The 15119-nt window shown below is 55.2% G+C and overlaps 3 protein-coding genes across 4 annotated transcripts; 2 read left to right on the plus strand and 1 right to left on the minus strand.

Annotated features, from left to right (window-relative positions):
- Nucleotides 1-1712: 1712 nt before the first annotated feature.
- HSPA5 (heat shock protein family A (Hsp70) member 5) lies at nt 1713-6055 on the plus strand. The gene is made up of 9 exons (XM_064468844.1): nt 1713-1820; nt 1939-2077; nt 2301-2532; nt 2863-3000; nt 3274-3386; nt 3469-3859; nt 4173-4410; nt 4609-4776; nt 5170-6055. Exons 2-9 carry the CDS (start codon nt 1962-1964, stop codon nt 5727-5729), a joined length of 1956 nt encoding a protein of 651 aa, XP_064324914.1. The 5' UTR covers nt 1713-1820; nt 1939-1961; the 3' UTR covers nt 5730-6055.
- A 1781-nt stretch (nt 6056-7836) lies between these two features.
- On the minus strand, nt 7837-10620 carry RABEPK (Rab9 effector protein with kelch motifs). Its single transcript, XM_064468531.1, has 7 exons — nt 10471-10620; nt 10212-10360; nt 9983-10135; nt 9548-9709; nt 8816-8965; nt 8481-8630; nt 7837-8228 (listed from the first exon to the last, which is right to left on the minus strand). The coding sequence occupies exons 1-7, from the start codon at nt 10527-10529 to the stop codon at nt 7942-7944; spliced, it is 1110 nt and encodes a 369-aa protein (XP_064324601.1). The 5' UTR covers nt 10530-10620; the 3' UTR covers nt 7837-7941.
- PPP6C (protein phosphatase 6 catalytic subunit) lies at nt 10619-15070 on the plus strand. Of its 2 annotated transcripts, XM_064468533.1 has the most exons (7): nt 10619-10759; nt 10871-10966; nt 11269-11334; nt 11844-11985; nt 13118-13197; nt 13345-13554; nt 14272-15070. In XM_064468533.1, the coding sequence occupies exons 1-7, from the start codon at nt 10685-10687 to the stop codon at nt 14518-14520; spliced, it is 918 nt and encodes a 305-aa protein (XP_064324603.1). In that variant the 5' UTR covers nt 10619-10684; the 3' UTR covers nt 14521-15070. The 2 variants fall into 2 exon arrangements, with proteins under 2 accessions (XP_064324603.1, XP_064324602.1); XM_064468532.1 differs by having other exon boundaries at nt 10633-10966.
- Nucleotides 15071-15119: the final 49 nt, after the last annotated feature.

The raw sequence follows: 15119 nt of genomic DNA on the forward strand, positions 1-15119 counted from the left end.
GCCAGGCCCGGCTGGCACAAGAGGTAACTTTTATTTAAAAGTCACACTCCCAGAATGCTGCCTGAAGACAGCGGTGTCCCTCTTGGTTTGCAACTGCTTTTTTTATATGACAATTTCCTGGAATTATTTTTGTTAGATTTCAGACCTCGTATCATAGAATCATAGAATGTCCTGAGCTGGAAGGGACCCACAAGGATCATTGAGTCCAACTCCTGTCCCTGCACAGGACAACCCCAAATTCACATCAGGTCTCTGAGAGCCTTGGCCAAGTGCTTCTGGAATATCACCAGGCTGGTGCCGTGATGCCTCCCTGGGGGGCCTCTTCCAAGGGCTCCACCACCCTCTGGGGGAAGAACCTTCTCCTAATGCCCAGCCTAACCCTCCTCTGGCACATCTCCCTGCCGTTCCCTCGGGCCCTGGCGTTGGTCACCAGAGAGCAGAGATCAGCACCTGCCCCTCCTCCTCCCCTTGGGAGGGAGCTGCAGAGCGCCATGAGGCTGCCCTGAGCCTCCTTCTCTACAGGCTGAACAAACCAAGGGACTTCAGCCACTCCTTGCACGGCTTCCCCTCTAAATCTTTCACCAACTTCATGGCCCTCCTCTGGACACTCTCTAGATTCAAAGATGAATGAACAGCTTTTGGTTTCTCAACTTATGTTGCTCCTTAATCACGCAAAATGTTCATTTTAATTTGGAGTTCTGTAGTTGTAACTTTTACACTAAAATGCAATTTTAAATATAAGCAGGTAGATAACATAGATATGCACGATGTGCAGGCGCATAAGCCAGTGGCTGACAGAGATGCCCCAGGCCGGTTCCCTACCTAACACAGGGATGATCTGGGTGGATCAATACTCCTAAGGACTGTGCCATCACCTTCCCGTGGAGTTTCCCATCCCAAGCAGCCACAGGGCTGATGTAACACTGTAGCAAGTTACATCTGAGTGACCACATGGTGACATCACGGTTCAGGAGGTGAGGGCCTCCCCTGAGACATCCCTGCTCCCCGGCTGGGGCTGGCGCGAAGCACCGGGCGCTTGCCCAGGAACAGGCCTTGGGTGGGGGCCGCATCCTGAGGCGCCTGTGCAGACACCTGCGTCTCCTCAGGGCTGGCCGCCCATGTTACCACTTGTGCCCAGCGCCTGCGTGGCTGCTCAGGGCCGGGGCTGCTCGGCGCCCGGGGCCGCTCGGGGCCGGGGCTGACTGATGGGCCCTCCCCGCGGGCTCAGACGGCCCAGCTGGGCCAGGCCCCGCTCGGCTGCCGAGGCCCGTGTCCGCCCCGCCAGGGCCCAGCCCCGGGGCCGCCGCACGGTCCCCGCCTCACCGCACCTCCCTCCGGGGGGCCGGGGACGCTGCGGAGCCGGGGCGCCCCGAGGCGGGCGGGGTGACCGGGCGCCATGGCCAAACCGCCACCATGGCGGGTCCCAGCCCGGCCGGGGTCGGTAACCATGGAAACTTCCAGAACGTCCCCCCGGCGCCTACCCTGCCCTCGCCATGACGGCCGCCCCCAGCCAATGGGATGGCTCCGCTTGGCTCACGCTTCTCTGTTGATAGGTCCGCGACGCCGGCAGGGTGAACCAATGGAGTGGCCGGAGCGGGGCGCGCCAGGCATGTCAGAGGGACCGCCTGATTCTCACCAATGGAGGAAGGCCAGCTTAGTAGCAGCCAACCAATGGAGAGGCTCCAGCGAGGGCTCCTCAGCCAATGGCGAGCCTCCACGAAGGAGTAACGGAAGGTATATAAGGGCGGGCGGCGCGGCCTGGGTGCTCAGCAGCAGTTTGGGGGGCGCGGAGCGGTCGTTGTCGCAGCGTAACGGCAGCGGTAAGGGCCGGACCGGCGATGCGGGACGTGGCGGGGGGTCTGGTGTGGAGGGGGCGGGCGGGCGGGCGGCGGCCGCGCACGTGGCGCCTCCATTTTGTGACGGGCGGTTTCTCGGCAGGGCGGCGCGGGCGAGCGGTCGGCATGAAGCACCTCCTGTTGGCGCTGCTGCTGCTGGGCGCCGCGCGGGCGGAGGACGAGGAGAAAAAGGAGGACGTGGGCACGGTGGTGGGCATCGACCTCGGCACCACCTACTCCTGGTGCGTGGGGAGGGGGGGCGGCTGGGCCCGTGGGCCTCCGGGATGGGGGCGGCTGGGTCCGTGGGCCCCCGGGTGCTGGTGGTGGGGCTGGGCCCGTGGGCACCCGGGTGGCGGGGGGTGTGTGTGGGGAAGCGGTCTGTGGGGCCCGGGGAGGGGGGTGGAGGGAGGAGCGGAAGCGGGGGTGCGGGCCCCAGCGCCGCCTGACTGCTCCGCTGCCCCGCAGCGTGGGCGTTTTCAAGAATGGCCGCGTGGAAATCATCGCCAACGACCAGGGTAACCGCATCACGCCGTCCTACGTGGCGTTCACGCCCGAGGGGGAGCGCTTGATCGGGGATGCTGCCAAGAACCAGCTTACGTCCAACCCCGAGAACACGGTGTTCGATGCCAAGCGGCTCATCGGCCGCACCTGGAACGACCCTTCCGTGCAGCAGGACATCAAGTACCTGCCCTTCAAGGTGGGCCCTGAGTGCAGAGGGCTGGGCGGCGGGGGGGGGGGCCTGCGTGTCTGCTCAGTGGAGTGGGCTGCAGGTGCTGCCTGCCTTCCTCTTCTCTGGGAAAGGCAGAAGGCTTTTCTGAGAGGCTGCTGCATCATGGCACCCTTTTGAGCAACCCTGTGGAGGGCTAGGGTGCTGTGGTGTATAGGCAACAGTTCTTTGTGTGACCTAGTGTTCACATTGTGTCTCTTACAGAGGCTTGCTTAATCTTAAGAGAGAAAGAAACACTGAGATAAGTGGGCATAATTCTGTTAACTGTTGGAAAAAGACAGTATATGTTGTTCTTCTCAGGTTGTTGAAAAGAAAGCCAAGCCCCATATTCAAGTCGATGTTGGAGGTGGACAGACAAAAACATTTGCTCCTGAAGAAATTTCTGCTATGGTCCTGACAAAGATGAAGGAGACGGCAGAGGCTTACTTAGGCAAGAAAGTAAGTTCATGAGTGCTACTAGTGAGAATGTAAAGCAGCAGCTTTACAAAACTAAAGATGGGTGGCCTGAATGTGTGGGCTAGCCTTGCAGTCCTACACCCTTTGCAGTGCTGCTGGCCCCTTAGGCAGCCCAGCTGAATGGGCTCAGCTGATGGTGGGTTTTTAACTTCTCTGTAAAGAACAATGGCATACTTGTTACCAGTGTTGCTGTGGTTATTTACAAGCTATGTGCTTTTTTCTGTAACAAAATTGTATTTCCTACCCCTTATGCAGGTTACCCATGCTGTTGTTACTGTGCCAGCCTACTTTAACGATGCTCAGCGTCAGGCTACAAAAGATGCTGGGACAATTGCTGGGTTGAATGTGATGAGAATTATTAATGAGCCGTAAGTAGCCTAACCTTTCCTGCCTGCTGGGGAGGTGCGGGGTGGCAGTCCCAGCTTCTGAACAGGCTGGTCTCCGTTACAGAACGGCTGCTGCCATTGCTTATGGATTGGACAAGAGAGAGGGTGAGAAGAACATCCTCGTGTTCGACTTGGGTGGTGGAACTTTTGATGTCTCCCTCCTCACAATTGACAATGGAGTCTTTGAAGTTGTGGCTACTAATGGCGACACGCACCTGGGTGGGGAAGACTTTGACCAACGTGTTATGGAGCACTTCATAAAGCTCTACAAGAAGAAAACGGGGAAAGATGTTAGGAAGGATAACAGAGCTGTGCAGAAGCTAAGACGGGAAGTGGAGAAAGCAAAGCGAGCCTTGTCATCTCAGCATCAGGCTAGAATTGAAATAGAATCCTTCTTTGAAGGAGAGGATTTCTCGGAGACACTTACTCGTGCCAAGTTTGAGGAGCTGAACATGGTAAGTTCAGAAAGGTAGAGTTACATTGCCTCGGCTCTAGATTGGAGACTTGTGGGCAAGCAGCGTATCACGCTGTGGTGCTGCCCCGTGGGGTATAAATAACTTTGTGCTTGCACCGCAAAGCAGGCAGCTGCTCCTTGCTGGGGTAGCTGGGGCTGTGTGTGTGTTAGTGGCAGCTGAGGTCTCATCAAGGCTGGTCATAAGGCAGTTCCTCCTCAATGGAGGTTGCCCTTTGTCCCCTACAGCCATGTAATTCAGAGGCTGGGCATGTGGGAATACAGTCTTACAGTCCTGGGCCTTCTTGGTCTTCTAGGACCTGTTCCGTTCAACAATGAAGCCTGTTCAGAAAGTCCTGGAAGATTCTGACCTGAAGAAGTCTGACATCGATGAGATTGTTCTTGTTGGTGGGTCTACTCGCATTCCCAAAATACAGCAGCTGGTTAAGGAGTTCTTCAATGGGAAGGAGCCTTCTCGTGGCATTAACCCGGACGAGGCTGTAGCCTATGGGGCGGCTGTCCAGGCTGGCGTTCTCTCTGGGGACCAAGACACAGGTAATGACACCTTCACTCTCAGTTTGAGAGCATTGACTCTGACTAGTGGGTATTAGTTATTGACAAGTGTAGTAGCACTTCTTTTCCCATCCTTTAGAAGTCCTGTGCCTCTGAGACCTGAGGATCCTGTTGGCAGTGATGAGATGCTGTGTTCTTTCAGGCTGAAGTCATGTCAGTCTTGCCCTTGATCTGTTACAGGTGACTTGGTGTTGCTCGATGTCTGTCCTCTGACACTTGGCATTGAGACCGTCGGAGGTGTAATGACTAAACTGATCCCAAGAAACACTGTTGTTCCCACAAAGAAGTCTCAGATCTTCTCCACGGCTTCTGACAATCAGCCAACTGTGACGATCAAGGTCTATGAAGGTAGGCGTACCCTGTGGAGGTCCAGGCTGGCAGCTGGAATCTGTAGGGCTTTAATACTTGCCACTGCCTTATGCAAAGGCTGTAGGTGTTTCCGGACAGTTGCAGGTGTCTCTGTATGGAGAAGGGCTTGGTAACAGTGCCAGCTCTCTGAAGCAGCTCTTATCAGGCTTCTTGACCTGCATCAAAAGCTGCTGCTTAGATCTTGTTCAAGTGTGTGTTTTCTCCTGGCTCTGTTCCAAAGGGCTCCTTGGCAAGAGGTGATGCTGCAGGAGGTGCTTGGACAGATGTCAGGTTGAAATGAAAACCTTACTTTGTAAAAGTGTGTAGCTCGTGTTTCTACAAAGTACAAACCACAGCTGGGAAAGAAAGGAACCTTATCTAATTGTCTTGCAGGCGAGCGTCCCCTCACCAAGGATAATCACCTCCTGGGAACTTTCGATCTCACTGGAATCCCTCCAGCCCCTCGTGGCGTCCCCCAGATTGAAGTTACCTTTGAAATAGATGTGAACGGAATCCTCCGCGTCACAGCTGAAGACAAGGGCACTGGGAACAAAAACAAGATCACGATTACAAATGATCAGAATCGGCTGACGCCAGAAGAGATTGAGAGGATGGTTAATGATGCTGAGAAGTTTGCTGAGGAAGACAAGAAGCTTAAAGAACGCATTGATGCCCGGAATGAGCTGGAAAGCTACGCCTATTCTCTGAAGAATCAGATTGGGGACAAGGAGAAGCTGGGTGGCAAACTGTCATCTGAAGACAAAGAAACAATAGAGAAAGCAGTAGAGGAAAAGATTGAGTGGCTCGAAAGCCATCAGGATGCGGACATCGAAGACTTCAAAGCGAAAAAGAAGGAGCTGGAGGAAGTTGTTCAGCCAATAGTTAGCAAGCTCTATGGCAGCGCGGGCCCTCCCCCTGGGGAAGAGGAAGCAGCAGAGAAGGATGAGTTGTAGATACTGGCATCTCCGGATGGTGTGTGTGTATATATTGGACTCAGGAACACTTGTTTAAAATATTGAACTCTTAATTTGGAATGTAACTTTGAATCTTCACTCGTGAGTGGAGCTGGAAACGCTAGCCCGACGTGGCTGTATGCTGCTTTTCGTTAGCAGTTGCTCGATGTCTGGGGAGGGAAAGGGTAGTGGGGGGGACTGTAAATGCGAAAGGGGTTTAGAAGTACTGGCAGTGGAAGTGTGCTATTTAACAACTCGGTCATGTGGATTTGGTGTAGAACTTTTCTACCTGAAGTGACCACAATAAATTTGTTATTTACACTGGACTTTGTTCTAGCTTTGTTTCCCGTTACCCAGTTGCAGCACTAGTTCTAACCAGGCTTAGGCCCACGTGGAAGGAGTTGGAGCGACCAGCAGCGGTATGGTACCCGTCTGAGGTCAGCCTTCCACGTGTGAAGGGAACAGCCCTGCCCTCCGGTGAGCTGCACGCCTCCCCAGGCCTGGCTGCCCCCTGGCTTCTGGGGAAGGGAGCCCTGGGTTTTCCTAGTGTGGGAAGGGCTGCGCAGGGACATACTAAGGGGCTTGAAAGCTGTAACGGTGCTGGCACTGAGGGCTTTGCAGACCGCGAGCTTTTCCCTGCCCTGGGGCTGCCACTGGTGCCAGTGAGCCTTGCGGAGGGAAGGTTGTCTCTGGCTGTTGGTGCTGACAGGCACATGCACCCCTCGAGCAATGGGGAGCGGTGGTGCAAACAGCTCCATAAGCTGGGCATCTCTTGCCCTCAGTCACGTGGGAACTCCTGACAAGCACTACACCCCCCTGCTGAAGTGTGGTTAGAACTGTGGTGAGGCTCATGGTGTAACAGACTGTCACAAGGAAGGGGGTTAGTCAGCCTCAAACGCTGCTGAAGGGTGTGTGCTCTCCTCGCTCGTGCGGCTCTGCGAGAGCCTGGGCACTGCTTGCTGCAGCAGAGCTGCCTGCACTGGTGATGATGCAAAAGCAGCCTTGCTTAACTACAAGTACCACTTCCTGTGCTTGTAAAACTATTTTTAGGAGCTTTATTAGTCTCACATGAGACAACAGACCAGTTTTCTGGAGCCTGAAAACTAGTCTAAACCTTAAGTGTTCTGTAAAACTGGCACTCAGGTGATTTAGCCATGCCCCTTGTCCAATCTTGGGATTAGATAAACTGAACTGAGCACAGAAGGAGCTTTTGTGGTGCCTGCTCTAATAACCACCTTAAAACCACTTAGTACTTCCCCTTTACCCTGGTGTAGGGGAACAGTTTGTGCCCTCCAGTTCAGGAAGGACACGGAACTGCTTAAGTGAGTCCAGCTGAGAGCTACCAAGGTGACCAGGGGCTGGAACATCTCCCTTATGAGGAAAGGCTGAAAGACCTGGGTCTGTTCAGCCTGGAGAAGGGAAGGCTGAGGGGGGACCTTATCAATGCTTATAAATATCTAAAGGGCGGGTGTCAGGAGCATGGGACTGGACTCTTTTCAGTGGTGCCCAACACCAGGCCAAGGGGCAACAGGCACAAGCTGGAACATGGGAAGTTCCACCTGAACATGAGGACAAACCCCTTCCCTGTGCGGGTGCCAGAGCAGGGGCACGGGCTGCCCAGGGAGGCTGTGGGGTCCCTTCCCTGGAGACATTCACCCCCCGCCTGGACGCGGCCCTGTGCCCCTGCTCTGGGGGTGCCTGCTCACGCAGGGGTGGGACGGGATGAGCTCCAGAGGGCCCTTCCAGCCCCCGCAGTCTGTGACTCCATGTTTTTTGTGTTTGTTCCCCCCCCACCTCGATTTTCATTCACTCATTTTTCAAAATAGTGAATGCTACAACTCCAATCACCCTCCCAAAGGCTGTTTCCAGGTAACACTGGCTTGACAGCTAGAAGTGTTTCTGTAGCCAGCTATGCGAGCGTCTCCCCGCAGAAAGCTGTCCTGAGACAGACTAAACCCTTGCAGGTGCTCATGTTCCAGCAGCTGCACTCACGTGTCAGGGCCGAAACTGCTCTGCAGCTTCCCGGGAATGCTGCACCCACTGTCAGCAGGACTGCGTACGCACAGCACCCACACCGCAGCGGGATGCCATAGCACAGTGCCATCTGTTTGGGGGTAAGAATTTCTTTATTGGAAAAAAAGAATTAACTTAATCTGACAGCACTATAAAAACTGAGTCAAAAAGGCTGGTGCTGTGCAGGACCGCAGCTCCGCTACTCGATCAGGCTGACGAGGCAGTCCCTGTATATTTCCCCCTGCATGTCCATCCCACCAAATATTAACAGTAGGTGCACAATGGTGTCTTCAGCACCCTCCTCCTCCCGTTCACTCTTCTGGAGGGGGCCAGCTTTGTCACCCCCTGACTCGGTTGACTCCTCCCTGGTGACAGCTCCGCTCTCTCCGCTCCTGCCAACCCGCCAGGGAATGACGCACATGGCGTGGTCCAGCCTCCCCGCGGGCAGGGGGGAATCGAACTGCAGGAGCACCCACTGCTGCTTCTCTGCAGTGCAAAGATACATGTTCACATCTTCAAATGTAGCTTCACAGGCTTAAAAAGTGTGCTGGGACAGTGACGTCATTCACCGGGCTAGTTTTCAACACTGATGAGCGTTTCAGCATTCAGCCTTGTGCCGGTGTAACTCCGGCGCAATGACACTGACTGCCAGGAGGGTGAAGCCCAGGAGCTGAGGGGACAACGCATCTCCCGACAGCCAGGCATGTACCGTGACACAGCCGAGATAAGTCTCCCTACCTGTGTGGTACCTGTACGTGGTATCTAGTGTCCCGTCCGGACCTATTCCGCCAAAGATATACAAGTGGTCTTTAAACACAGCCGATGAGTGGGATGCCCGTCCTCCTGGGACATCGCCGGTGGCTGCTATCTTAACCCACGTCATGTCATCTGTTGGGAGGAAAAGAACATGTCTAGAGTTACGGTTTAAAAGAAACCCACAAGTTTTGTTGTTTTAAACAAATACAGTAATATTTTTAAGAACGTAAGAACTGATCTTTTAGAAAAAAGGTACCCCAGAGTCAAAACACATCACACAGCAGCTATCGCTCTGCGGTACCTATATCCGTACTTACTTATATCAATGCAGAAGAGATCATTGTAAAAAACATCACCAGCTAAACCTCCATGTATGAAGAGTTTGGTCCCGACTGCAACCATGACGTGCCCATGCCGAGGAGAGGGGGGATCACCACGAGTGTCTGGCTGGGACCAGGTCAAGGTGGCTAAAACCAGGAGGACAAGTGCATTAGGGAGAAAGCTCTCAAAGCTCTATGAACCGGTGATCCCGGCGCCCCGCTGAGGCTTCCTGAGGAGGCACCTCCCGTGGGATCAGAGAAGAGTTAACGCCGTACGATAAAGCGCAGGCGAGCCCCTGACAGAGCTCTGTGTGCTGTCTGGGTCACCCAGCAGCAGGACAGATTCATTCGAACTGGAGGCAAACCCCTTCTGTGGCATGCAGGACCGTAAGAATGAACAGACAACGCTGTCAGGACACAAGCGGCACAGGATGATGCTGCCATGGAAAGGAGTCAGCTGGTGGGCAGCTGTGACAAACCACTCCCATCTCCCACAGCATTCCTCACCCCAGGCCCTTTATGCTGCTGTTTTGGCCCAAATTCTGAGTAACTACATAAAGATAAGTGCGTGTCAGCAGCGAGGAACATCCACCAATCCATTTAGACTTGTAGCCAAAGCGGGGGCCCCACATTTCCACACCTCCGAGTGAATCTGAAACGCAGAGTTCCCGTTCAACAGAGGATGGATCCCTTCATTGGGCGTAAGAGCCCTTGACGCCCCCGAGATACCTGTGTCAAACACGTGAAGCCGCTGGTCCGTAACGGGTTCTGCTCCTTTATCTCCCCCTCCAAACACATACAGACAGTCTCCTACGGCTGCTGAGGATGTGTGGAACGTCCTAGGCAGCGGCTGAACGCCACACACTTCAGGGGTCTCCCAGGTTCCTGTTTCTAATTAAAACATTTGAATAACAAAGTAATCACCGTGGTACAGAAAACACGCTCTGCTCCCCTGCCCAGGGATGGCCACGGCAACGGGGCTGGCAGCGGCTTTGGGCTGTCCTGTCCCGCGTGCCCACGCCCCCCACGGATCCTGGAGCCGGCTTCGCACCCGCTCCCCGGGACACGGTGGGGCGAGCGCCAAGACCGAACCTGCGGGGAGCCCCAAGCGACGGGGCCGCCCTCCGGGCAGCCTCCGGGGCGGGCGGGTCCTCGGGCACTCACCCGGGTCCAGCACCTGGACGCAGCTCCGGTTCCCCGCCGGGTGGGCGCCGCCGAACACCCAGAGGCGCGGAGGGGCGGCGGCGGGCAGGAAGGTGGCATGTTCGTAGCGGGGCCGTAGCCCGCTCCAGCCGGCCGGGGCCCAGCGGAGCTCGCCTGCGGGCACGGGGGGAGCGGTCGGCGACGGCCCGGCGGCTCCCCGCTCCCCCCGCTCCCCCCGCCCGGCCCTCACCCAGCTCCACGAAGTGGGCGTCCGCGAAGGCGCCGGCGGGGTCGGCGCCGCCCAGCAGAAGGACGCGGCCGGTACCGCCGCCCGGCAGGAAGAGGCAGCCGTGGCCCACGCGCCCGCGGGGCCGGTCACCGCGCGGCGACAGCCGGTACCTGCGGGAAGCGGCGGGGGGGGTGGGGGGCTCAGCCGTGACGGAGCCGGGCGGGGTCCCGTCCCGTCCCGTCCCGTCCCGTCCCGTCCCGTCCCGTCCCGTCCCACTCACCACTTGCCCGGCCGCGGGCGGTGCCCCGGACCCAGCAGCGGCAGCGCCGGCGGCCCCATGGCGGGGCGGGGCGCGGGCACCGGGCGGAAGCGGCGGCTGCCGCCTTCCGGCCCGCCCCCGCCGGAAGTGCCCCCGGCTTCCGCTGGCGTCGGCGGCCCGCGCCGCTCCCCGGAAGTGCCGGGCTCCGCTTCCGGCCCCGAGCCGCCGTCCCAAGATGGCGCCGCTGGACCTGGACAAGTACGTCGAGATCGCGCGGCTCTGCAAGTACCTGCCCGAGAACGACCTCAAGGTGCGGCCGCGGCCCGCGGGGCGGGGCGGGGGCCGGGGGCCGGGGCGGGACGGGGGGTCGGGGCGGGGGTCGGGGGGTCGGGGCCGGTACCCACCCGCTCTTCCCCCGCAGCGCCTCTGCGACTACGTGTGCGACCTGCTGCTGGAGGAGTCCAACGTCCAGCCCGTCTCCACGCCCGTCACCGTCTGCGGGGACATCCACGGGCAGGTAACGGGCGGGCGGCCCCGTCGTCGGGCTGCACTGGACCGCTGACCCAGCCCAGCCCCAGTCTAGCCCTGCCCAGTCTAGCCCTGCCCAGTCCAGTCCAGCCCTGCCTGTTCTAGTCTAGCCTAGTTCTGCACGGTCCAGCCCAGTCCAGTCTTACCCAGCCCCAAACCTGCCTGGCCCAGCCCAGCCGGTGCAGCCCCCAGCACCATGCCGTGCCCCGCAGAGCTGCGCAGCACAGCACAGCCCCCGGGGCCGGTGCCCACCAGTGACCACAGCCCTCAGGCATCGGCTTCCCTCCACAGTTCTACGACCTCTGTGAGCTGTTCAGGACCGGTGGTCAGGTCCCCGACACCAACTACATCTTCATGGTATGTGCATGCTGGGCTCTCCCGTCTCTTGGCAGGTGTTTAAAAAAGGAGCTTAAAGTTTAAATCCTGATACACTCACTGAGTTTCAGACCTTGCCTGTGAGTGTTGCATTTGCTTTTGCTGTTTGGTTACTGTGTACGGGTTTTATTTTGCTGAATAAAGTATGAGCTGCGTGGTATGAGACGACACAGGAAGGGAGGAGCGCGATGCCTGTCAAGCGGAGCTGTGCCGGTGGGGCAGCAGCATCCCGCCTCAGCGAGCAGTGTGCAGAGGGTCCGTCGGGTTGCGTGTCAGGGCAGCTCTGGACGAGCGCGGTGGCTTAAGGACAGTGTGCCAGCTCAAACCTGAAACACCCGGTGGCCAAAGAACATGTTCTCGTAGATCCCAGCAGGTCCTGGCTTCACTTTGGCATTAGTTTTCATTGTGCGCTGCGAGAAATTTAGAACAGATGTATCACTTTGCAGTTTTCCATTTGACTGTCCATTTATGAATATTTTTTTGACTTGCAGGGTGACTTTGTAGATAGAGGTTATTATAGCCTTGAGACTTTCACTTACCTTCTTGCACTAAAAGCTAAGTGGCCTGATCGTATCACACTGTTACGAGGCAATCATGAAAGCAGGCAGATAACACAAGTGTATGGATTTTACGGTAAGTCTTTATCCAAATGATTTCTGAATGGGGGCTCACGCGTAATAAACGAGTATGGCGTCTTTCCCTCGGGAAAGCTGTTCTGAATGCGGCACTCCCTGGGGCTTTCCTGGGACTGGATGGGAAGTGGGCTCAGCAGAACTTGAGTGTTATAATTTGTTAATGTGGTCATTGTGTTTGTGAAGTAGAACATGTTTTAGTGCTCATCTTGTTGCTTTTTACCACCAGCATCTGGGTTTTCTGTTTGTTTTTTGGTGCCACATTCAATTTTAGAGACCGAGAAGGAGCACATATTTATACAGAATGTGCTTTGGGGTCTGGTAATGAGAGGTTTGACACAAAGTCATGATGTTACTGTAATGGCCCTTAAGTTTCAGTACAACTAAAAATCAGTATCATGCATGGAGTTTGCTGTGGAAGCCATTTATTGTCAACAGTGAGAGTCTGGGAAAATGCCACCGGCAAGAAATAAACAACAGATCAACTGTTTGAAAAACAGAGGGAATTAAATTGCTTTGAGACTTCTTTGTTGTTGTGTGAGGCTTTGATAAAACCTCAGGAAATCCTGGAAAATATCTTAACGCTGGCCGCAAAGATTAATGTCTGTGACGTACTTTCTTTGGGATAATGTGTCAACAGGAGCGAATATAAACTTTCACAGGTTGCTTAAGAAGCACCGGCCCCTCAGGTTTGTTGCCGCGTTCCTGTTACTGTAAACAGAGCCGCTGTAACTCCCATTGCTGGTGAGAATATCTTCCACCAGCCCTGGTTGGTTTACACTTTCTGCCTCAATTCTCCTGCATGAAATTCGCTGATTTAAGGCCAGGGCTGGTCTAGCCAAGGGGCAGCTCCCAGCCATGGCCAGCAGGGGAAGCATCGCCGGGTGTGTTGCAGCAGACCCTGTGCGCTCTGCACTGCGTTGCTCGGTAAGCGAGGTCCAAGAGGTTCCCTGGTCCCGTCTGCAGCTGGGCCGGGCCAGCAGGAGAGCCGAGCGCTTCCGCTGACCCGTGCTCCTGATAGGGTTTTTATTATTCACCTGACTTTTGAGTTCTGCTCTGAGTGTTCACCTCTGACCTTATTGCCTGAATTGCTTCTGACCCATTAAGAAGAAAAAAATTTCTCTGTTTAACAGACGAGTGCCAAACCAAATACGGAAATGCTAATGCTTGGAGATACTGTACCAAAGTCTTCGACATGCTCACAATAGCAGCTGTAAGTGTAAACACCACGTTACAAAAATACAAGTAGATTGTCTAAATGTGACTGCTGGAGTTAGTGACCTGTAAGGGTCGCGCCGGTAGCATTCTGGGCTGGATTAAAATACTGAGTGTTTTGCACGTGTGTCTCTTTTTCCTCCAGTTAATAGATGAGCAGATTCTCTGTGTGCACGGCGGCCTCTCTCCAGACATCAAGACTCTCGATCAGATTCGAACCATTGAACGTAATCAAGAAATTCCTCACAAAGGCGCCTTCTGCGACCTCGTTTGGTCTGACCCAGAAGATGTTGATACGTGGGCGATCAGTCCGCGAGGAGCAGGCTGGCTCTTCGGTGCAAAGGTGACGAATGAGGTAATGACGCTGTTGTGTGCGACGTAAGGTCGTTGCAGGTACGATGTAAATTGGAGCGTTCAGCTACGAGTTTCATATTTCCCCGAGTGATGAATAGACAAGGGCGCTGTTAGATGATGAACTTTCTGTGTGAGACCACTGGGAGTAAGTCATGGTGGAGGAGGAGGCTCGCTCGAGCCAGCTTGAAAAAATGAGCTATTTGAACCTAAAAGCATAAATACAACTGCCAGATGTGATGGTACTGGTGTTGCTTTGAAAAAGTATAATGCAGTGAGGCTTACCAGGGTTTGTGTAGAATGCTTTTCTAAGGATTTGGGAGGAAAAAAAACCCCATTTTTATTAACCATTCTCGAGTTAATTTTTGTTACTTTGGAAGGCAGCGCACAGATGTCTCGGGGCTGACACTCGCTGACCTTCCCAAACTAGCCGCGCTCGTCCCACGCGCTGTCTCTGCGGTCGTGGGGCGGCAGGCGCAGGAAGAGCTGAGCCTTGCCGACAGCAGGGGCTTCGCCATCGCAGCCGTCACCTCTATTTCATGGGTGTTTGTCCCTGCTCAGTCTCAAAACCCAAGGAGTTTTTTTTTCTCAGCGCACTGTGTGAAAAAGCTTCTCCGTGACTCCTCCGCAGGGTCAGGGCTGCGGCTGCGCAGGGCTGTCCTGCCGGCTGCCGCGTGTGGCTGCTTAGGGAAAACTGACCCTCCATTTCTTTCCTTCACAGTTTGTTCACATCAACAACTTAAAACTCATCTGCAGAGCGCACCAGCTAGTTCATGAAGGCTATAAATTCATGTTCGATGAGAAATTGGTAACGGTATGGTCTGCTCCGAATTACTGCTACCGCTGTGGAAATATTGCATCAATCATGGTCTTTAAAGATGTAAATACGAGAGAACCAAAGTTATTCCGTGCAGTTCCAGATTCAGAACGTGTAATTCCTCCTAGAACAACCACGCCGTATTTCCTCTGAGGCCTGTCCCCGCCTGCTGCCTCCCTCACCCCCTGTACTGCCCCTTTACAATATACTTTTTATTGAGCACTTTGCTGCTGAAATGCTGCCTCTTGCCTTTTTTATTTTTAAATTATCTAAAGTTATTGTGTATTGTGTCTGTAGCGAGTTCCTTTTTTCCCCACTCCCCGGCCCTAGATTCATTTCAGGGTATTTGTTATTTGTCCTTGAAAGTCATACTGCTGCATGTCGTTTTTACGTATTTCTGGGTTTAGAGGAAACCTCTTCCCCTTAACCTCGGCGACGCCCGGGAAGCGGCTCCGTCCCGGGCTGTTCGTGCAGTTTTGTGTTCGGTGAGGAATTTCAGCAGCAAAGTCCCCCCGCCGCGCGCGGCCGCCCCAGGCCGGGCCCAGGCCGCGGGGCAGAACCGAGCCCTCCCCGTCGTAGCGTGTTTTAAGTGGATATAAATAAAAGTGGCCGAAGGGCCGCCCCGGCTGGCGCCGGCGTCCGGGGCTCCGGTCCGACCGGCTGCGTTTGTACATTAAAAATCATCGTTCTGGTTTTTTTCAGAGGCCGTGTGTGTTTGATAAAGCCGTGCCTAGCTGAGCCCCGCCTAGGGG

Source organism: Phalacrocorax carbo, chromosome 18, assembly GCF_963921805.1.
Source record: "Phalacrocorax carbo chromosome 18, bPhaCar2.1, whole genome shotgun sequence".
In the NCBI taxonomy this organism is placed as follows: domain Eukaryota; kingdom Metazoa; phylum Chordata; class Aves; order Suliformes; family Phalacrocoracidae; genus Phalacrocorax; species Phalacrocorax carbo.